General features: G+C 39.2%; 2 protein-coding genes across 4 annotated transcripts; both read right to left on the reverse strand.

The window, feature by feature from the left end:
• Window positions 1-8209: 8209 nt before the first annotated feature.
• On the reverse strand, window positions 8210-13658 carry LOC146390798 (E3 ubiquitin/ISG15 ligase TRIM25-like). Its single transcript, XM_084923802.1, has 7 exons — window positions 12480-13658; window positions 11753-12112; window positions 11502-11597; window positions 10841-11074; window positions 10496-10643; window positions 10340-10399; window positions 8210-10242 (listed from the first exon to the last, which is right to left on the reverse strand). Exons 1-7 carry the CDS (start codon window positions 12729-12731, stop codon window positions 9713-9715), a joined length of 1680 nt encoding a protein of 559 aa, XP_084779928.1. The 5' UTR covers window positions 12732-13658; the 3' UTR covers window positions 8210-9712.
• A 111-nt stretch (window positions 13659-13769) lies between these two features.
• LOC146390799 (uncharacterized) lies at window positions 13770-19012 on the reverse strand. 3 transcript variants are annotated; one of them, XM_084923795.1, is made up of 7 exons: window positions 18766-19012; window positions 17947-18062; window positions 16614-17753; window positions 16298-16534; window positions 15975-16199; window positions 15658-15721; window positions 13770-15266 (listed from the first exon to the last, which is right to left on the reverse strand). In XM_084923795.1, the coding sequence occupies exons 1-7, from the start codon at window positions 18899-18901 to the stop codon at window positions 14194-14196; spliced, it is 2991 nt and encodes a 996-aa protein (XP_084779921.1). In that variant the 5' UTR covers window positions 18902-19012; the 3' UTR covers window positions 13770-14193. The 3 variants fall into 3 exon arrangements, with proteins under 3 accessions (XP_084779921.1, XP_084779920.1, XP_084779922.1); XM_084923794.1 differs by having other exon boundaries at window positions 18727-19012; XM_084923796.1 differs by lacking the exon at window positions 17947-18062 and having other exon boundaries at window positions 18727-18805.
• Window positions 19013-21698: the final 2686 nt, after the last annotated feature.

Raw genomic sequence — 21698 nt, forward strand, 5'->3', positions numbered from 1 at the left:
CTTTTATACTCTGAGTGAAATAGGTGGGATATGTGACATCTCCTCCCATTTTTGGTAGCTGTTCTGAAAAAGAAATCTACGCAATATGCTTCACAGGAAGTGTGACATCTACCAAAAACAAAACATCTATTTATAATATTGGTAGGAAATAAAAAACAAAACAAAAATATGTAGTCATGTTTCTCACCAACATTTAAAATATAAACATAAATGAATGATTATTTTTATTTTATTTAAGTTTAACATGAGTAATACCTGACCAACCTGAATCAGCCTATGTTTTTCAGAATTGTTGGGACCTCATGAGCAAGAAGTGTTTCCAGCTTCAATCAAAATTGAAGCTGGAAAAAATAAAATGTTGAAACTTGGGGGAAAAAAATATGGTTAATTTATTTACAAATGGCAGCAATATGCAAGTTCCTACGTTGTTTTGGGTTTTTTTTTTTAACCGTTTTGTATTTTTTCCTTGCCTGTAATTCATAAATATACAACATTTTCTTGCATACACTACTGTCTGCCTGAGTAAGATCTGCCTGAGTGTTTTAAAATTGAAACAAACCTTTGGCAGCATGGCCTTCATTGTGGCAGGGCAATGCTATAGTTGACCCTTTCTTTTGCAATCAGCCTTCTCATAAGGTCACTGTGCCCTTGTCATTTGATACAACCACAAGCAAGAGCATGGTAGGTAGATGTCCATCGGGACCTAATCTGACCTAATGAGATATCAACAAATCCTTACCAAAGATTTCTCTTAGTCCAAATTATGAATTATGTGCTGCTGGTGTGTCTAATATTTCCCTAGGTTGATGTTTTTATTGACTGAAAGGTGTTTTGTAAGTACTATAATTTACACGTTTGTCATTACATTATTAACACTAACATAGCAGAAAAAACATGACCATCTTATATTTGAGTGGAAAAATCAGGGGTTCATATATCTTTTGTTGGGATTAATAAACTTTGTTTCACCCTAATGTCAATAGTTTCATTATGAACATCTGAAATTTAAAAGCCTTTAAGGCATGAAGGTAGACATGGTTTTAAACACTATTCTAGCCTTTCACAGGGATTTTTCAAGATGATCCTGCACTGCTTAAATAATGTTCAGATTCAAGCTCTGAAGAGGTCACTGAGGTCGGTGACTGATAGTGTTGCACAATTACGGTCAAAATGATAATCACATCATTGTTTCCAATATAAATTTTAGTTTTTTTTATTATTAATTCACTTTAGTAACATAAAGTGTTTCTATTGCACTGCAGCTGTTTTCAGTTTTATATTTTGTTATCTTCATACATTGTGCATATTAATCTGTCTTTATTAACATATGATTTTTGGGGGACAAGTACCATCTAGTGTTACAGATGCTAGAATTTATTTATATCTCTGTTTTTTTAACGGAGTGTTACTCATTCAGACTAGTCCAGGAAACTTCAAGCAGTGGATCAGGAAACAGCTGTGACTAGTTCTTCCAGGCAATTTGTGAGCAACTGATTTAGGGAGTCACTGATTTGCTTTTGCTTTGGACTAAATTTGTATTATTTATGCAGTAGTTCATCATGTTTTATTTATTTCCAGGTGTGCTTTCACTGCATTGACAATATGTTTGGGATCAACGACATGTTGAAAAATTAAGCTGTTGCCAATCTTAATTTCTAGATGGATGCTGTTGGTAATTCGGCATAACTTTTTCTCTCCCTGTTTACCTTTGTTATGTATGGCTTCTTGACTGCCATACTTCCATTAAACCATTTCTTGTGAAGCTTCAGCAAACAACACGTGCATTAAATGATGGCACTGTGTCATATTTTTATATTTAAAGAAAAACTGCACACCATGATGAAATAAGCCAAGTCTTCAGCTAGGTCCCATCTAAGTCATATTATTTGATGCATCTCAAACTGTTTTTTCTTTGGCATTTTATGTAGACTCGGCTACAAAAATGTAATTGAATACAGTTTTGTAGAAAGTTGCTAGTAACAAAGTTTCTAAAGATACAACTTAAAATTGATTCTTTCCTAAGTTTTAATAATAATAATAATAATAATAATAATAATAATACATTTTATTTATAGGCGCCTTTCAGACCCTCAAGGTCACCCTACAGTAGCACGTAAACAATACCATAAACATAAGAAAAATGTATATCTAGCAAACATGGTAGATAAAATTTAGACATAAACAGTCATAAAAGTATAAAAGCAAATATAAAAAGTGAGCAGTTCTGGAAATAATACGAGCAGCTGCATTTTGAACCAACTGCAGTTTATGGAGGGATTTATGAGGTAGACCATAGAGAAGAGAATTACAGTAATCCAGACGAGATGTGACAAGAGCATTGACAAGTATGGCGGTACTGTGTGGTGTGAGTGAGGGACGAAGACGGTTAATATTACGAAGATGAAAGTAGGAAGACTGAGTGATATTATTTATATGTGCTGTGAAGGACAGAGTGCTATCGAGGATGACACCAAGACTCTTAAGCTGAGGGGAGGGTGTGACAACAGAGTTATCAATGGATAACGAAAGACTGGTTGGAACTGTTGTCAGTTTTGATCTGGTGCCTATTAAAATGAATTCTGTTTTATTGCCATTAAGTTTAAGAAAGTTGTGAGTAAACCAGACCTTGATTTCACTTAAACAGTCAGAAATGGATGTGGGTGGGAGAGTAGCTGTGGGTTTTCTGTTATGTGTAGACATAACACTTGTTCATCCCTACAGTGAAGTGTGCTTTTAAACTTTATGACCCACAGGATATCGTTTGACTTCAAAGCAAGACAAAAAAATCTCTGTTAGGTACAGGGAATCAAAATTTAAAGAAAAGAATGACTCTAGACTGTTGCATACTACAGACAACACCATGTGTTTGGGATTGCTGTTTGATGATTTGTCGTTCTGATTTGGACACGAGTGTGTATTAGGGATATTACTGAGTTTTCATATTTTTAGCTGCACACTTTCTTGATGAAAAAGTTCACAGTGACTTATATTAATAATATTTTATTTTATACCTGGATTGGAAGGCCAAGCAGCAGGTGTTTTCTAAAGTGACTAATACTGAAATGTAACACCATGGAAAATAGAAAATTGCAGTGGACAAGCAGCCTGCACACATCATGTATTTAATTTAACTGGTGCTTAAAAGTGGAATTATTATCTCTTATGGGGATTTTCCATCTTATGTTATCTACCCTTTCTTGCTAAACCTATGAAGCTGCTATCGACGTATCTTGTTCTCAGTGGTGATAAAGCTATATTTCTATTGTGCCTATGATTTAAAAAAAGAAACCAAGCAAAAATGACATCCATGTCAGATTTCCATGGGGAAGACTTCCAAATTAGTTGGCTTAAGGGGCACTTACTACTTACTATTTACTTTCCCTCATAGAGTCAGATAAGTTTAGATAGATTTTTTCTTTCCCATAAATATGTAATTATCTAAAAACTGCATTGTGTATTTACTTTGGTTATCTTTGTGTAATAAGTCTGTTTGATCTGAAACAGTGTGACAAAAAAAAAGAAATCTGGAAAAAGGCAAATACTTTAACAGTAACCTGATGAGCGTTGCAAACTTGTAAATTAAATTTTACTGAGATTTTTTTCCCAGGCCTGCTTACGGTGCAACCAAAACTCTGTCAATAAAACCTCTCAAAACAACAAATATAACTACTCTAATGCACTCTCTCAAGTCACAAATCTAACTTATGCAATACTACTTGAAGTAAATGTGGCGCGACAACCTGGAGTTACACCTGATATTTACTTACAGAAATACAGTTCCCTCTCCATCCTGCATCCTTTAAAAAATACCTTTGAAAGCCTTAATTAAAAATGCTCAGGACTTTTATATAGAACGTTCTTTCTTATCAAATAATATGAGTGGCCACAAGACATTTATTATTATTATTATTATTATTATTATTATTATTATTATTATTATTATCATTATTATTATTATTATTATTATAGGACTGTTGTCCTATTCTTCAACCAAAACTACATGAAGGAAACTGAATGACTTTTGCACAATTCATTATGAAACAGTGAGTCATCTTTCAGGAATTGCACCCAAACAAGAATGTCCTGGAGTGTTAGAATGAACTTTTTTCATAAAGGTTTATCAGCATCTGTTTAAAGGAAACAATTGTAGAATTAACAATGGAAGAGAGACAGGCCTTCATAATACTTAAAAATGTAGTATTATGATGGTCCAAAAGACCATCAGGGTGTACACCTCACCCCTGGCGTCGTTGCCCACCTCTCAATTTTAAATACACGTAGATATTGAGGGCTAGCAGGAGAGGCTATGCGCTTACCTGCTGCTCTCTGGCAGGTAGCTCCATGCCGTCCTGGGTATTAAATGCACCTTAGAACACACATGCATCAACACTACATATGAGCGAGCGGAGGGAGGTTTGGAGTCTTCTCACACCCCTGTTCTCTGCGGCCTGTTGGAGCGGGGGGGCTAGGAGGAGGAGTTGGCCGTCCGATTGGGGTCTGGAATGTGGGGCCTCCCTGCTGCTGTGGAGTCGGGGCGGTCTGCTTCTCTCCACCCCAGGGAAAAGGGTAACACTACCTGGGTCTGGGTGCAGTTTCCCCCTCCAGGGGCAAGGGTACCTAGACCTGGGGCTTAGAGTACGCTTGGGGAGTGTGATTGTGTGTACAGTGTCTCTCTATGTCTGTCTCCTCGTTGGTTGAGTGTTGAGTAAGTGCATATGAGAGCATGAGGGTGGGAATGGATGTTTGTATCTGTGTGTGCCTGTATGTCTGTGTCCATATGTCAGGTTGGGTATCAGACGCCACCTCTCTGGGGACATCCCAGGCCCTCCAAGGTTTGGAGGCCTATCTCCCCCCACCACTCCCCCTGCCGGTGGCAGACGCCCTCAGACATCAGTGCGTTGGTGGTTCTTTGTGTCCGGGGCGTCCAGGTACCCACCGGCTCACTCCTTGGTGGCTGCTTATCGGGGCCTGGAGCCTGGGGCTCGCTCGGGCCACTTCGGGGGTGGGGTGCCCTCAGCCTCTCGGCCTGGGGCTCAGTCACTCTGGCACAGCTGGCTGCCGGCGGAGCTCACGGGCACGTCACTGCAACCCCCCCTGGCTTCTGCTCCGCGGCTGCTGAGTGAGCCCTCAACTGGGACTCTCCTCAGCTCTTTCTGGGACAGTGGCGCGGCTGCCCCTCTGTTGGTCTTCCTTGGTCTCTTGTGTTCTGAGGGCCTCTGGATGTCTGGAGCCTGGATCTCCTCCATACCTGCTTCACGCCCTGGAGGACGGGGCAGTGGCTCCCCACACCCTCTAGCAGATCATTACATGAAGGAACCTTTTAAATAAAAGGGAGCTCATGCTCACAGGTGTACACACGGGTGCTCACACACACAAACTACACCTTTTTGGCTCCTACCTCAAAGCACACTGTGCGCTGTCGATCTGACGTGCTGCACAATAATGTTTAATATTTAGTATTTACTGTGATATTCCCATATATCATCCTGATGTTGTTTATTATGTTGCTCTTTTTTTTCTTCTCCTTGTTTTCTCTTTTTTCTTTCTCAACAGGTGATCCAGGTGATTGATATATGTATTTTTTGTCTGCTTATTATGTTGGTTTTTGTTTTTCGCCCTTTATCCTCGTCCCTCTTCCCCGCTGTTTTTCTATCCCTCTTTCTTTCTCCCCTTTCTTTTCCCCAGTCAAATCTGTCCCGTATTTACAGGTGAAAATAAAATAAAACAAACAATAAAAGGTGAATCAAATAGACCATTACGGCAAGGCTGGGATTGTCCATTTGGTAAAGTAAATCCGTTGGGCATCTTTCTTCACCTTTAGACAATAATTCTGATGGCAAAAGAGCCAAACGGGACAGGCAACAAAAAACAAAACAAAAAAAGTAGGTGTTTCCTACAGAGAAACTGAGTGATCACACAGTCAGTCCCAAGTGCTCTGCCAGCCTTTCTGGCACTACCCCCCGATCCCACTACTAAAGGGGGAAAAGAGAAATGATACAAATGACAAATGATGACCAAAAAAATAAATAAATAATTAAATAAAATAAATTAAATAATAATAATAATAATTATCATTATTTTTAAATTAAATAATTAAGTAAAACAAATCAGGAATGAGAATCAATTGAAAGAAGGAATACACAGAGATGATAACAGCAATGTATTAATAATCTACACTAAATGTTAGACCACGCTGATCTCAAGCAGTACATTGGTTTGTATAATTGAGTTTACATTATTCATGCAAATATCTTTACATAAGAGCCTGATTGGCCATCTTTCTCATGATAATCCTCAACATATAAGGCCCATTTTGCATAAAGCTCCAGAACAAGGGCAGCTGAATGCCATTTTATATTTCTTCCATTTCCGAGTAATTCCACCAACAGTTGTGACCTTCTCACCCTGCTTCTTGCTGATAGTCTTGTAGCCCATTCCAGCCTTGTGCAGGTCTAAAATCTTGTCCTTGTTTTGTTTCACTCAGTGGCATGTTTCGTTTTTATTAGTTTTGATGTATATTTTGTCTGAATTAAAAAGAAAGAACTTTAAAATATAGACACTGTTGCTTTTATTGTAAGTAAGCACAAACCACAAATTCAAAAGGGTGGGTTTGAATTTGCAAAGGGTGCATGGGTGTGTGCCCAACCATTCTACATGTGTTTAGTGGACTTGAGGAAAGCAGGAGATTGGTGAGGATAGCTGGCATTAATTCACACTCATTCCTGGTGGGTGTTGCACACTCCCAGGGCTTCCCTTTGTCACTGATTTTGCTCAGAATTTTTATGGACAGCATTTCTAGGCATGGAGAGTTGCAGAAAGATTCCAGTTGGGCAGTTTTATAATCTCATCTCTGCAGCTCAATTCATGCAGACAGTTAACCCTTCAGCAACAAAACAACAACAACAACAACAAACAAGAGCACAAGCAATGCCAGAGTTACCTTTACTTTGAGATTACGTCTAACTTTCATGCTATTTATATAAAGACTAAAAATACGCTAAACTTTGGTCCTTGTTGTGAAAACGTCATGGTATGAATGAGACATTTTCCATAAAGGAGGAAAATGCACACTATATCAAGGTCCACAAGAATAACTTTCTATAAAAAATAGGATAAATTTGTACTGAAATTGCAATACATTTTTACGAAAAAAAGTCATCCTATCAGTCCAGGAGATTGTTGTGTGGGTGCAGTTCCTGAAAATATGACTCACTGTTTCATTATGCAATGCATACAGTGCAAGTCCTTTTTGTATTTTTGGTTCAAGAATATATACACAGGATAACAGTTATGAATAATAATAAAAAAAAGATAATAATAATAAAAAATGTCACCTCTATTACTTGTTTGACCAGTAGGAACTTTCTATGTAAAAGCCATGAGCATTTCCAGTTAATGTTATTGTTCAAAAGGACAGGGGATGGTTGTTTGATTTCCTTCTTGTTGTTTAATCATTAACCCTGACCTTCAGTAAGAAAACTGAGACCTACTATTCTTTCGATGTTGTTCTAGCTTATTTTGTTACTTATAGATAAATCATTAATGCACTCTTTGAGTAATTTTGATTGGCTACAGCAGCCACTCATGGCATGTTCACAGGCAAATTTTCAGCTATCAGCAGCTGTTAAAGACAGCAAGTCAATGATAGATGTGACAATATGTCTATCCAAATAGTTGTAGCACAGCTTAACACCATGAAACTCGTGGCTCTTAATTTCAGATACAGCCTGAGAGAATAAAGCAGTGACGTCCGAAGCTTCACTCAATACATCACAGCCTCAGTACCTGATTCAGTTGTTTGTAATGACGTGATTCATTAGCAGGATTTGTGGCGTATTTTGGTGTGAGAAATAGGGAAACAGTGTGCGTTCATAAGCAATTCTACCCACAGGTCAAAAACATACAAAAGAAATAGACTATACATATAAACCATACTATATTATATATAAAGGTTTCTGTCCACTGGACAGTAACATAATCCTGGGAGAGCAGGGAACTTACAGCACAAGGGTTACTCCCAACCTATTGCATGCGTATGTTGTACATCATTGTATATAATGCAACGTGACCCTGAATTAGATAAGTGAAAGAAAATGGATGGATGGATGGATTTTTAACTTTTATGTTCACACACGTCAAGAGGTCAAGCATGAGGGAAACCACATCATGGCCAATGTTTAAACAAGGAAGGTTAACTCATCAAAATTATTTATTTATGAAATAGATATAACATTATTTTTTCAATCCCCAAAACATACATGATCAAAGCACCACAACGGTAGCCCAATATCACACAAAATTGAAGCAACATTAAAAAACAGAAGCTGCAGGCTCAGCTTGGTAGATTGGACAATCATAATGAAGCAGTTCATTTTAAGTTGCGGATTCAAGCAACCTTTCGTATTTTTGAGCACCAAATGGCACCCAATAGGCATTAAAACTCAATGCAAATAGCGGAGAATCACATAAAGCTCACTACTCTCCTAATTAACTCATATATGCAGCTAAATGGCTCTATAAAAGTTAAACATAGTCTTGACAAATCACTTCATTATCTGAAAACAAACTAAAGAAAACATTCCTATGGAAAAGTATGTCTGTGAAGGTTCTCAGTCATCCAGGTCATCGTAGTCTAAGGAGCTTGGAAAGAAAAGCGTCTGGACTTCTTTAAGTTGCTTGAAGACGTTTCACCTCTCATCCGAGAAGCTTCTTCAGTTCTAAGGTCAAATGGTGGAGAGTCCCAGATTTAAACCCTGTGGGAGTTTCCCCCCAAGAGGGACAAAAGGACCCGCTAATGACCCTCTACCTAATCACATGACCCATTTTCACACCTTGGCTCATGTGGATTATGTAAACTTATGTTTGGAACTGTTACCACTGTTTCTGTTTGTCTTCTTGCGTAACAGCATCGATGGTTTCAACCAGTCATGTGATTCACTCAGGAACCTGAAGGGACATTATCCTTCACCCTTTATTTATTTATTTATTGCTGTGGAGCAGTTGTTCAAGGAAACTGCAATAGTGTTGGCCAAATGAAGCTTACTGAAAAACTGAAGCGTGTATCAAAAAATGGTTCATTACCAGAAGCTTTTCAACACATCCCATTTGGCGCCATCTGGCGGCCAAAAAAACACAGAGCCGCTTGAATCGGTGCCATGTGGCCATCGCTAATACGTAGAGAATAGTGTGCTTAATGTGTAAAAAGTTAATACTTATGAGACAAGTAATGAGTATACCAACTGTTAACCCACTTTGTCACACTGTGAGATACAGCAGCTGAACCTTTAGCGTTAACACTGCGCGCCAAACTGCACACAGTTTGTGTGTTTGCTGACACTTGTTGAGCTGATAGAAATGTTGCATTTGAAATGACCTACCACAAAAAAAATAAATCAATCCTTTATATTTGTTGCTTTTCAGTAGGACTAACTAGATGCTGAAGTACAACCACAACTTACAAAGACCGGCACTCATTCTGGCCCACTTTAACCCCTGAGTATAAGCACTATAAATGAAACTAAAGTAATGAACCTGTGCTGAAAATGTAAAGAGTAGAAAGTACAGATATTTGTTTAAAAATGTAAAAGCTAAAAGTAAAAGAATTTGTATTTGTATACTTCCCACCTCTGCCTGCTACGCTTTAGTGATGGATGAGGATCCTTTAGAGATGGGGTCTTAAAAATGTTTAACATCTCTATCACTTTGAAAAGATTTACCATAACTTAACCAGCTGTGCAAATACTCCAGTATCATACCATTCATAATTTATCCCAACACCAGGATAGAGAGGTTGGGTGAATGCAGTCTGGACTTGATGGATTAGAACCATTGGGTCAGAGACGCGATAAAAACACAGAGTACCCGCTTTATAATCCAGGAAGACTCCAATCTTGCAGAGACCAGAGCCGGGAACTTTGGTTTCTACATTATTGTGACAGAATAAAAAGCTGTCTGCTGTGCAGTCTAAACTCCAGGACTTGTCATTTTTGCCAAACTGTGACTCATCAGATGTCCGGCTGATGTTTTTATAAGCCACTGCTACAGACAGAGTGCGAGCATGTCCCTCTACCTCCCAGTAACACCGGTCTGCCAAACCCTCTCTGCACAGCACCTGGGGAAATTTAGTGAATCTGTCCAGATGCGCTGAAGCCTGGCCGGGTGAAGGCCTCATCCTGCGATTCTCGCATATCAGGTGGAGATAACGATAGTTTGAGGTCCCATCCAGCGTGAGGGGATAAACATCTGGCAAAAAATACAGCAAGTATGATCAATATTACCACTGTTTTCAACTGTAACTGACTAGTATATTATTTTATAATGTTTCAAGTGAATTTCATACAACGTAAAAACTCTCCTCTGCTGCTGGGAGCTGGAGGTAGTGAGAAGTCAACATATGAAACTGTGAAGAAACAAACTGGAGTTATTTAAAAAAATCACTGGGTATGTATGAAGCAACTCATCCACAACGCTTTCTTTTTTCTTTTCAAACTGTTACCTGTGGCTGAGATCATGGGCCATGTTTCTTTCAGTGACATTTCCAGTTTATCTTTGAGCTCAGACAAACACTCGGTTATGTCTTTAAAGGAGCGTTGAGGAGGAGCTCCAGGTGAGCCATCTGGAGAATCCCAGGAAGTGGAGAGATGCTGTGAAATATAAGGAGAAGACAAAAATGGTAATTTTTTTAAGAAACCCATCATAAATCTAAACGATCTCATACAGGTTTACGATATCTGCTGTAATGTTCATTTTCGCCATTTGGATCGAATTGTGCTCAGTTTTTTAGGCCTTTGAAATCAGGTATTTTACAGGAAAACCTTTGCTAGGTTGTGAGCAGCTATACCTGCATCAGATATATGAGGTCATCTGCATCCGAAGCTTTTTCCAGTTCAGCGTATGTTCTCTTCAGCTTTGTAATCTCCTCCTTCAACTGAAACTGGTGGTCCTCCACCTGAGCGGTGGCAGTTTTTTCCTGGGCTTTAATCAGCTGCTTCACCTCACTCTGTTTTCTTTGCATGGAAGAGATGAGCTCATCGAAGATCTTGTCACAGTCGTTCAGGGAAGTCAGAGCAGAACTCTGTTGGCACATCGCAGATCTGTTTTTGGTTTAAAAGTTTATCTTTCTTCAGTTAAAACAACAACCCGACTTGATCTTTGAACCCCACAGACTCAGACAATTGTAGAGAATCTGTTAAGTATTAAAATATGTTGTTAACAACCACCTGTGGGGCGCAAATCACATCTAAAGAGAGAATGCTAAACTGAAGTCATCAGATGAGAAAAATCAACAGCATGTTTCTCAAAGTAAAGGTGAAAAAGAGCAAATCAAAAACAAGTGCTGAAGGCGGTACTTGCTTGTGCTGCCCGGTAAAAATCTTATTGCAAGTTTGATCAGAGCTAAATGCTGGGACTATGTTAACGCACTAAAGCTCATTTCAGCAGCTATTTTATTCACCCAGCAGATAAATGCACATATCAGATCTGAAAACATTGCTTTTCCACACCTTGAGACTCTCCTCAGCTTGGCTCAGTTCTTTCAGCTCCTTTTCTTTCTTTTGGACTTTGTCCTGGATTTTCCTTTGATTTAAAGCCAGCTGATTCTGCAAGAAGGCAGTTTTGCATCCAGTGAGTCATTTAAATATTAGTAATCAGTAATGTTATTAATGAGTAAGTCTGATGGCCACATGTCATTTGGGAGCACAGAAGCATTTGGACTTTGAAAGGTAGCATTATGTGCTTGACTCCTTGGCCCCACCTTTGCCTTATCCTTGAGTGCTGAAGCGGAAATACATCCGTGGCCCTTGTGTTCATCCACTGTGCACAAAGAGCAAACAAGCTGCTCATCTTGCTCACAGTAGAGCTCCTTTAACTTATTGTGCTTAGTGCACATTTTCTCCTGTATTGACACTGTAGCCTCCACCAGCTCGTGCTTCTTCAACACAGCAACACTGTAGTGAGGCTCGAGGTGAGTGGGACAGTAAGATGCCAAGCAGGTCAAACATGACATAATGGCTTTGATTCTGATCCCACAGCAAAAGTCACAGGCAACATCAGTTGGACTGGCATAGACCAGAGAAGGACATGTTGACTTGGCGCTCTTCAGCTTATTCACAACCTAGACAGAAAGACAGAAAATGTCATGGTGTGCTGTAAAGAGAAATAGAATGTTTTTGGAGATTTTGAGTTTCTGATCTAATGTAAATCTGTTCTCTTTGCAGCACAGTCTAAGAGTACATCTTTCTATGATGGCCAGTTGAGGCTGGCTTCATGATGAAGTGTGTTCACACAAACATTGTTTAAATGCCCAACTCTGGAGCTTGAATAAATATGGTGGTATAAATCAGTACAAAACCACTTCTTTAATTATTTACACAGTTACAGGGAAAAAGTGGTATTGTTACATAATTTCTTATGCAACAACACGACTGTTACGTTATCTGTGAACTACAGAGTCTGTGCTAAGTTCATTTCTGTCCCCTCACCTCAGCCAGCATGTTGTTCCTCCTGAGAACAGGCCAATGGCTGAATGTCTCCCTGCACTGAGGACAGCTGTATTCACCCTTCTCCTCCTCTCCATCCCAGCAATGCTCAATGCAGCTTTTACAATAACTGTGTCCACAATAAATGGTGACGGGTTCTTTCAGAAGATCCAAACACACTGAACAGGAAAACTGAATGCAGTCCAGGTCAACTCCATGTGGCTCATCTTGCTGACTTTGCTGCTTGCAAGACATTTTAGTTGTGGTATTATTAAGAAACAGAACTGGACTGTCCCTGAGTTGATGTATCTCTGAAGATCTTGGCAAAGAAAGCAGCAACTGTCTGCTTTCAGCAGAAGTGGAAACAGGTCAAGTGTTGAAGTGCAGTCAATGTCCACCCACTTTAATTGTCGTCACATTTGCGTTAATGATTCATTTTAAAGGGGAAGATAGAACAAATCAGTTTATCAGTCATAGAGACTAGAGAGCATACAGAGTCTATAATTCACTGCTGCATTTGCATCTTTCAGAGTCTGAGGAATGCTCTTGGGGAAGAATAACAAGGCTTACATTGTAGTTTTACACTGTAGTACTGTTTGTTGCCTTGTTTGTGTTGTCCATTCATTGTTGTGTCATCTCCTACACATTACTGTTAACCACAAAGTAACCTTAAAACAACCAAGAATCAACTGCATGTTTTTAAAACATGTATAACAATAAAATGCAAAAAATACAAACTCACTCTTTTTTTTTCTCAAGTCCACAAAGGAGTCGTTCTAAAGACTGACGGTTGCCAAGTCTGTAAGGGTGAAAAAAGCTAGCAAAACAGATTTGGAGAAAAACTAAATCTGCAATGAGATTAAATGCTGGTAGATTAAGCTAAAAATACAATAAAACAATGTAAATGCGGGATGACCCAAACTGTACATCCAGGACAGATTTGCTCATTAATAAAATAAGGTAACTATCCAAGTCTTGCACAGTAAATATATGGACTACGAGTACAAACCACAAACATCCAACATTTCATGTACTACTAACACACTGCTCTTGCCTTGCTTTACTCTTTAGATCCAGAACTTGACCTCTCACTGCCTTGTGGGTGTTTCACATATGCAAACATAACTACTATACTTAATAGACCTTCTTATTGCTGGTAGTGGCATCTCATGACACACATGCATTTCTTTGCTAGAGTTCCCCCCATTGATCAGAGCATGTAAGTGCAGTATAACAATCCTGCCTAAAAGCAGTATTCTCAAAACGAAAGAAGAACTGGACAAAATGGAAAACTCCCCAGAAATTAGGTTTTTTTTATTGCTTAAAAGCAACAGGGACAAAACAGGGTCAACAATATCTTAGAAATATGTAACATGACTAAATATTTCATGACAAGTTAACAAAACCAACTCCCACCACAGTTTTTTGACTTACTTGTTGACTTATTTGTCTGTGATGCTTCTCGGTCTGAGACATTCGTCCACAGGAAAAAAATATGCATTAAGGCCCTCAGAAGATTATGCAAAAAGTCCACAAAAAAGGTAACTGCTAGATAAGTATTCAACAATTTGCCAACAAACCTGATTCCAAATAATTTAACATGTTCTCTTCGATGTATGTAGTATTATTATGCAGTTATTATGTGGAGTGTAAGAACATCAAGAAAAAATAAGATGCTTTTTTCCCTTCCACTACCTGGATAATAATTATAAAAATCTCACTTAAACCTGATAAGAGACTTTCCTTTCTCCACTATAGCCTCACACGCTCTCTGTGCAGCTTCTGATGGTGACTTAGCATCATTAGCTGCTTCATTTCCAATGAAGCCACCAAATACTCCTCCTGCTGCTGCTGCTGCCACACAAGCTGCTCCAGCAACTCCTACAGCTGCTTCTCCTGCTGCTGCTGCCGACACTCCCATTAATGCTGGAGCCTTTTTTACAGCGTTCATTAACATTACGTTATTCATAGCTGTGACAGCTAATCCAACCATTGCTGCTACACCAAAAAAAGCACCGAGCAAAGCTCCTGTTGCAATCCCTGTCAGTTTGGTCAGAAAGCTGTTGCACACATCAGATTTAGCCTGGTTTCTGATCTCTTCTGCAGTTTTATCTGGCATTGAGTACGAAATGTGCTCGACCCGTTTCTGTATTGCCGTCTCCACATGTTGCAGCATTTTATTTGTGTAGTAACCTCCGTTTTTTTCCACCACCATTTTTTCTATTGTTTTCAGCAACTCCTCCAGCTGGAACTGGTTGCTCCTGTAGTTATTTGGCTGGTTGTTGTTCCAGTGTTTGTTATCAAAGACGTGGCACCGACCACCACACTTTGACACCAGATCACTCAGATTTTTGTTCTGACTGACAAAATCTTCAATTTTTATATTTTTGTCAAGCTGGTCACCATGAGTGAAAACAACTACAGCATATTTTAGAGCTTCATCTGAGAAACATTGAACTATCTTAGTGATGACAGCCTGCTCGTGCTCTGTGAATTTACCCACTTGAAGCACAATAAGAAAAGCATGAGGCCCAGGAGCACACTCTGTCATACAGCTCATTATCTCAGGCTTCAGATCTTCTTCAGACCTTCCTGTGTCAAAGAAACCAGGGGTGTCGATCAGAGTGATGCTTCTTCCACTGACTGTTTTGGTTTCTGTTTGGCATTTCATTGTTCCAGAGTTTGGAGAGTCATAAAAGGTAAAGAGCTCCTCTCCAAGAATGGTGTTACCCAGGTGACTTTTCCCTGATCCAGTTTTTCCCAGCAGGACCAACCTCATCGTAGTTGACTCTACAGGAGAAAGTTGACTCTGTTAAGTACATTTGTCTCTCTCTTGCTTTTTTTCTTTTTTTTTTTTTTGCTGCTGCAAAGAGAGATGTTTCTTTGTGGTTTGAGGTTTTGAACAGTAAGCAGTAGATGGTTTATAGTTTTACTTACAAAAAACACACTTCTAAATGAAAAACTAGTGTTAGAGCCAAAGGGGTTTACTGGAAGAAGTATCTGGTAATTAATAAAAGGAAATCATTAGGAAGGATAATGAAATATTGGACTGTCTGAATAATCCACTCCATTAAGAGTTTGAGCTATTGCCCTCAGGCTGTTAATTTAGTAAATTTAGATGCATTACTCCAGCACTTTGGGTATTATTATTTTTCATTCTTTCTCAGTATTCTATACTCACCTAGATCATGGACCTTTTGGTGAACATGTTGAGTGAAATTGTCATTTTGGAAAACATCAAATGCCTGCAAAGACAACAAAGTATCAACATCAATAGCAATCCCTGTAAAAACTCATCAGATGCAAATGCAGATGAAAAAAGTAATTATTATTATCTTGTGTAGTTCATGTAATAGAGTGAAGAAAAACGATTCATTACAAAGTAAAATGAAACAAATATTGATATGGAACGTAACTTTACTTTTCCAAAGTGTTTTTCAACACTCAGCACACTAATGGTTAGGAGCCAATATTTAAGGAAAAGTGCTTTGTCATTACCTTGTGTGACTCCTCGTCATCGGGGTGAATGACGATGTGGATCAGGAGTGGTGTGATGCCCACCCGCTCTTCTTCAAATACATGAACTTCCTCCTTTAAAGCCCTCACCACCTCACTGACAGGAAACTGCAGGGCCATCCCAGCACTGAGGATGGGAAGAGCAACAGATCTGAATCTTTTCTTCGCACAAGAAGATAGTATTGTGTTGATGCCCATTCGAAGAACCTATAACACATAACAATACTGCATTATGACAAATGGCTTCATTAAAAAATTTCCTCACAAACAGGCAGAATAATAAAATCATTCCTTCACTATCTCACCTGGACTGCAACTCCGTCTGGGTCACCATCCCAGGGAACGAGATTGAGGAAGAAGACTGCATTACATTGAAGTCCAGGTAAGCCCTCCAGCAGTACTGAGTCACCAGGCATTGTTTCATCTTCTGCTTCCTTTCTAAACCTTGTGGTCAGCTGTGGTCCAGCTACTTCAAACAAAGAATTTCCAACACGGGTAGAGAGAGGATCATGGCCAACCATAGGAGACACCAAAGCATCCACCTAGGAGAAGAGCAGGCGATTTAGAAAATGTGTTTTATTGCAAGGTGTTGTTTATTTTAATTACAGCAGCGTTTCTCACCTGCTGGCTCTCGATCGATCCCTGAATGACCTCCATGTGGACTCTGCCTCCAGGAGCTCTGGCAGTGGCTCCTCTTGCTGTATCTTCATCAGGTGTATCTATCCCTTGGAGAAGCCTGTCACATGCTTCCTGCATGGCCCTCATCACCTCCACTCTGTTATCAATCAGGATGATTTTGCTCACACTTCGACCTCCCACACTGCCAAAGTCCTTCACAGCAGCAACAGTTGCCTCAGTGCACACAGTGAGAGGAACCCCAGAGACACCTGAGCTGATACAAGGAATGGCTATGGACTGAAACTCCATTATTTCTGATAAATTTAAAGCACAATGCACAGTTTTCTCCAGTAACATCTTATCTCTGTTACTTGCTTTTCCACCTACAGGCCCAACTGCATGAAGCAGTTTCTTGCACTTTAAGTTACCCCCTGTGGTCACTACTGTTTCTCCTATGGGAATTTTCCCAAAACACTTCACTAATTCATCACTCTCTCTCTGTATTTCAGGACCACCAGCTCGACTCAGTGCAGCAGCAACACCTGCAGAGTGCTCCAAGTCCTGATTGGCTGCATTTACCAGAGCATCAGCGTGTTGCTTGGTGATGTCACCCTGACACACAAACACCTGGAGCCCATCACAAAGGCTGTAGCTAGCAATGGTTGTGCTTTCCTCACTCAAACTCAGAGATGCCATATTGTCACGTAAACTTGAAGGTTGCTCGATGTCTAACAACCTGGCATGAACCAGAGACAGTTCTCCAACAACAACAGCCATCCCAGACTCATCTGTGTACACCTTCACTTCACCTGCAGTCTGACAAGAGCTGCTGGACTGAACCAAAGCTTCAACTTTGTCAGGGTTTACCTCATAATGGCACAAGTAGCCACCAAAGAGAGCGTCTACCTCAGCTTTCCAATCACTAACTTCATCTGCAGCACCAGGTTGAGCGAGCCTCCTGACTAAAACTCTCCCCTCCTCACAGTAAAGATCAGCAGAGCAGGCTAAACAGGCAAGCATGTTCTCAAGTTCTTGCTGAGCATGTGGACATTCTTTCAGGTAACGAAGGAGATAATTATCAACGTGTAGTTCATACTCTTCATCGCTTGGTGGAAGAGACGAGGCAGGAATGTTCTCAGGAGTCTGTGATTGGGAAGAAATGCAAATGACAGGAGGTATCAATCTGCAACAAAGACCTCCTTACCACCTATATATATGTATATATAAATTGATGATTTGATGATGATGTGTGTGTGTTGTGTGTGTTCTTATAGCTATAAATTTATTAGCTATTCCACATTTAAAAACCTTGATTAAATTAATATACGAAATGTACCGCTACTGCAGCAGTGGGGATGGTGTAAGTTTCCAGACTTTCTCGGACTGTGATCACCAAATGACGATCTCCAAGCTCCAAAACATGCTCTGATCTTTTAAGGACTCGCTGCTGATCTGTAGACACACATCTGGAGTTACACAGTGGATTTGTTTTACATTTACTTAAAAAATTATATATATATATATATATACATATATATATATATATATATATATATAGTAAATTATTTTCTTTAAAGCCTCCTTCCTTTTATCCTTTACATCTCATGCCTGTCATATGTTACAAATGCGTTTCAACAACTTGCACTTGGATTTACAGCCGATTTTACTTACTTGCCGATTTTACTACATCTGTCAACCCACATTTGTTCCGCTGATGCAACAAAAACTGCATTTGTACTTGAGTGTACTGCAATATTCCAGTCTTCTCCTTAACTGCTCATCCATAGAGAAGAAGATACCACCAGTTACATAATAACTGGTAGTTTCAGTTATGTCGCACAGCCTTAACTTAATGGTTAACTTTCACTTTCGATAGACCCTTATAGACTCTTCCTGTTCAGGTTTTCTTTCATGCAGCTCATCATTAAGTTTTTCCTCAAAATTTTAAACCTCGTTGTTCTGACTGTTTTTAGCAAATCTTAGCAAAAGGAAAATAATAAACAAATAATTATGACTCGCAGTTTGCATACTTCGACAACTATATGACGTCTCGTGAAAAAGCATACGAAATATATTTAAATATATGTACCCATATTAAAATTAATGATTGACCTACCCTTTTCATATCTGAAAGCAATACCATAGACGTCCTCACCCAGTCTCATCAGTGGGCCGCAGTCTCCTCCGCCCGAGATGGCGCGACGGAAATATGTTTCTATTCCTTTTATATGCTCTTCGCGGAGACCGTAGCACTCAAAGAAAACCGGGTAATGGTACATATCACCCATCATCCCGCTGTAACTAAACCTATGTAGAGCGCGTAGCAGGCATCAGATCTACAGCTGATCCTGAGAGATGAGTTGTTCCGTTATGACACAGGCGCAAAACGAGTGCTGGTACGTCACGGGGGCCACGTGACCAAACAACTGCATGAAAGTTGTGATAAATTTAGAACAGCAGCAAGTAAACAGCTCTAGGGCACATCGCTGGACTGAATGCGTAGCCTTTGGCAAGCCGTGGAAGTTATAATAAACCCTTTAAGCCTTCTTAAACTTCACTTTGATTTTCCTTCTTCAAGCCTATTCACTTTTTTTCCTTAAGAGAAACAACTGTTTGAAGGTCAGGTGCCCTACACTGTGTTGTTTCTCTGCCTTGTACAGCTGCGCAAACCTTCACCAACCAGCTCAATCTCTGCGCAGTATTTACTTTTAAAGAAATGGTATTGTGGTTTTGCACACATTCATTTTCGTTTCTTTGTGATTTTAAAAGATACTTTAAAAACTTTGTAATGCAGTAAAAACAAGCGCAAAAGTGCATGCTTTTGTTACTTCTCCTGGAACGCGTTTTAATATACCTGCCATCATTTTGAGTATAATTTTGTTATTTCTATGAATTTTTATTTGTGAATATAGTTCATGTGGGGCATTCCTTTATATCAGTAAAATGTTTTCCTTAAATGTTTAGTAACAAAGCTTATGGGTAAGTTCAGTAAGGAAGATGAAACCTCTAACATCTGTCTGCTCCCAGGTGTTGCCTGCTAAATCTAAGCTTCAGTCACTTCCTCTTTCCCGCACTATCAAGCTGTTTGCAATAACACTGGTCTGGTCCAATCATCTTTTTCCTGGCCTTCTTCAGGTCAGTCAGCATTCACACAGCATACTTTAGATCTCACTGAACCTCTGTCATTCTCCTTTGCAAACGCCTTCATGCATCCCACCTCCTCCCATCACCACCTCTCATCACTCAGGCTCCATTCATCATCTCTATCTTCATCTCCACCACCAGCGTCTAGACTCCAGGGTTCCCTGCTGTAATCTCTATCACCGCTGGGATTCCTTTCCTTCGAGACAGGCCATTGAATTCTAACCGCCAAATACCTCTATCTAAACTCTGTACATCAATAAATCATGTTCGTTTCTTTCTAATAATCTCTCCTTCTTGAAATAAAACGAGTTATTTGTAAATAAGTGGACATGAATAACTCAAGCTTGTTATATAATGTTATAGCATGTTTTTAACTACCTCATTCTCTTTATTTTGACAATACTGCCTTTAAAGCTGCAACACATTTTGGCGTCAACTTGAAAGAAAGGCATGTGAGAAATGTAAAAATGATGTCAGAGGTCAAATGTGACCTCCAAATTATAATTTGATATTTAAAATCCTCATATATCGTTATCATTTCCCTAATGTTTTGTGGAAGGTGGACCTTATTTGACCTCGAAGAAGAGGTCAGAGATCCAAAGTAATGTGATATTTACAACCCCCATTACCTGTATGCCCATGTGCTGTTAAACAATGGCAGTAATAAACTCACTTTGACCAGATCAGTCTATTGACTCTGAAGAAGAGGTCTAACATCAAATGTGACATGATATTTTAGATCTTTATATAGTGCTTTTGATATGTTAACAATACACACCACATTTAGTTACATAGTTTTTAATTTGTAACAATTTTGGTTAATTTTCCAACAATAAATCCTTAAGTTGGCGTTTGGAGACTGGGGCGGATGCAAGTCTAATTTTAATGGTTAACATGACCCCCCATACTACACTCCTACACGGATTTATCAGAATTTATTCAAACCTTTTCAAGGTATGGCATTTACAGACAGAAGGAATGAAACACACACACACACACAAGCAAATGCTGCCAATAATATAACCTCCTTGGCAGAGTTAATCAACTTGACTGGAAGAAGGAAAAAGATCAAGGCGAGACTTAAGTAAACTTTTTATTCATCTACAAACTTTGGACGCTTGTATTGTGATGCAGCATGAATGCATGATTAAAACCACAGTTATACTAAGTAAACACCAACACAAACCAGCCATGAAGCTTATCAGCAGCTCCCTGAACCAACAACATTTATGAAAGCACACATGTGAAGTGACAAATGACTCTATATCAAAAACAAGTATCAGAGTAATCTGAGAAAGGACAGGAGTTCATGTTCTCATACTGGCAAGCATTCACCCTGCTAGTCTTTGGCAGCCACACCAACACAGCAAATCTGTTGGCTACAGTCTGCTGGCTGTCCCCTATTTTTGGATATGGTAAAGTGACTGGATTCATCTGTAGCCATTCAGAATTAGGAAAGTAAGTTGTGTGTGTTCCAGTGTATACTATAGTATGGATATCTGATAAGATTTATTTCACCCAATTAATTTTTGCAACCTCCATCAAATCCATATATTATGAAATATTAATCACACTATGGTCTTTAAATGTTCTACAATAAGTTTGATGCCCAAAGAAAAAAAGAGGTATATTTATTTACTTATTTTATCAGGCAAACTGTTGAACTGTGCTAAGAATATGTGGCTCATAGCAACTGATGAACAGCCTCAGAACAGCCACTTTAAGCACACGTTCCACAAATTTCACACTCGAGGATCAACAGCCTGGTGACCACAGTGGTGCATGTAACAGCTAAAATAAATACATCAATCAGCAGTTAAAAAAACACAAAGTGAACTGAAACACTGAAGCCTGAGGCACAGCTGGAAATTAGATGTAAATACAAGAATAGAAACAAGCTCACCAAATCAACTTTAACAGTGGCACTCACAGATTGAACTGTTG

Source organism: Perissodus microlepis, chromosome 3 (genome assembly GCF_051167445.1).
Source record: "Perissodus microlepis isolate ML-2025 ecotype Zambia chromosome 3, ASM5116744v1, whole genome shotgun sequence".
NCBI classification, from domain to species: domain Eukaryota; kingdom Metazoa; phylum Chordata; class Actinopteri; order Cichliformes; family Cichlidae; genus Perissodus; species Perissodus microlepis.

What these genes read in the sequence shown, in the direction of transcription:
- LOC146390799 (XM_084923794.1), bottom strand. Translation starts at nt 18,901, where the DNA reads ATGATGGGTGATATGTACCATTACCCGGTTTTCTTTGAGTGCTACGGT. An exon ending in TCCCCACTGCTGCAGTAGCG is followed by an intron (nt 17,754 to 17,946) that starts GTACATTTCGTA and finishes TCCCAATCACAG; the next exon opens with ACTCCTGAGAACATTCCTGC. An exon ending in GATCGATCGAGAGCCAGCAG is followed by an intron (nt 16,535 to 16,613) that starts GTGAGAAACGCT and finishes CTCTTCTCCTAG; the next exon opens with GTGGATGCTTTGGTGTCTCC.
- LOC146390798 (XM_084923802.1), bottom strand. Translation starts at nt 12,731, where the DNA reads ATGTCTTGCAAGCAGCAAAGTCAGCAAGATGAGCCACATGGAGTTGAC. An exon ending in AAGCTGAGGAGAGTCTCAAG is followed by an intron (nt 11,075 to 11,501) that starts GTGTGGAAAAGC and finishes ATGTGCCAACAG; the next exon opens with AGTTCTGCTCTGACTTCCCT. An exon ending in ACCTCATATATCTGATGCAG is followed by an intron (nt 10,644 to 10,840) that starts GTATAGCTGCTC and finishes TATATTTCACAG; the next exon opens with CATCTCTCCACTTCCTGGGA.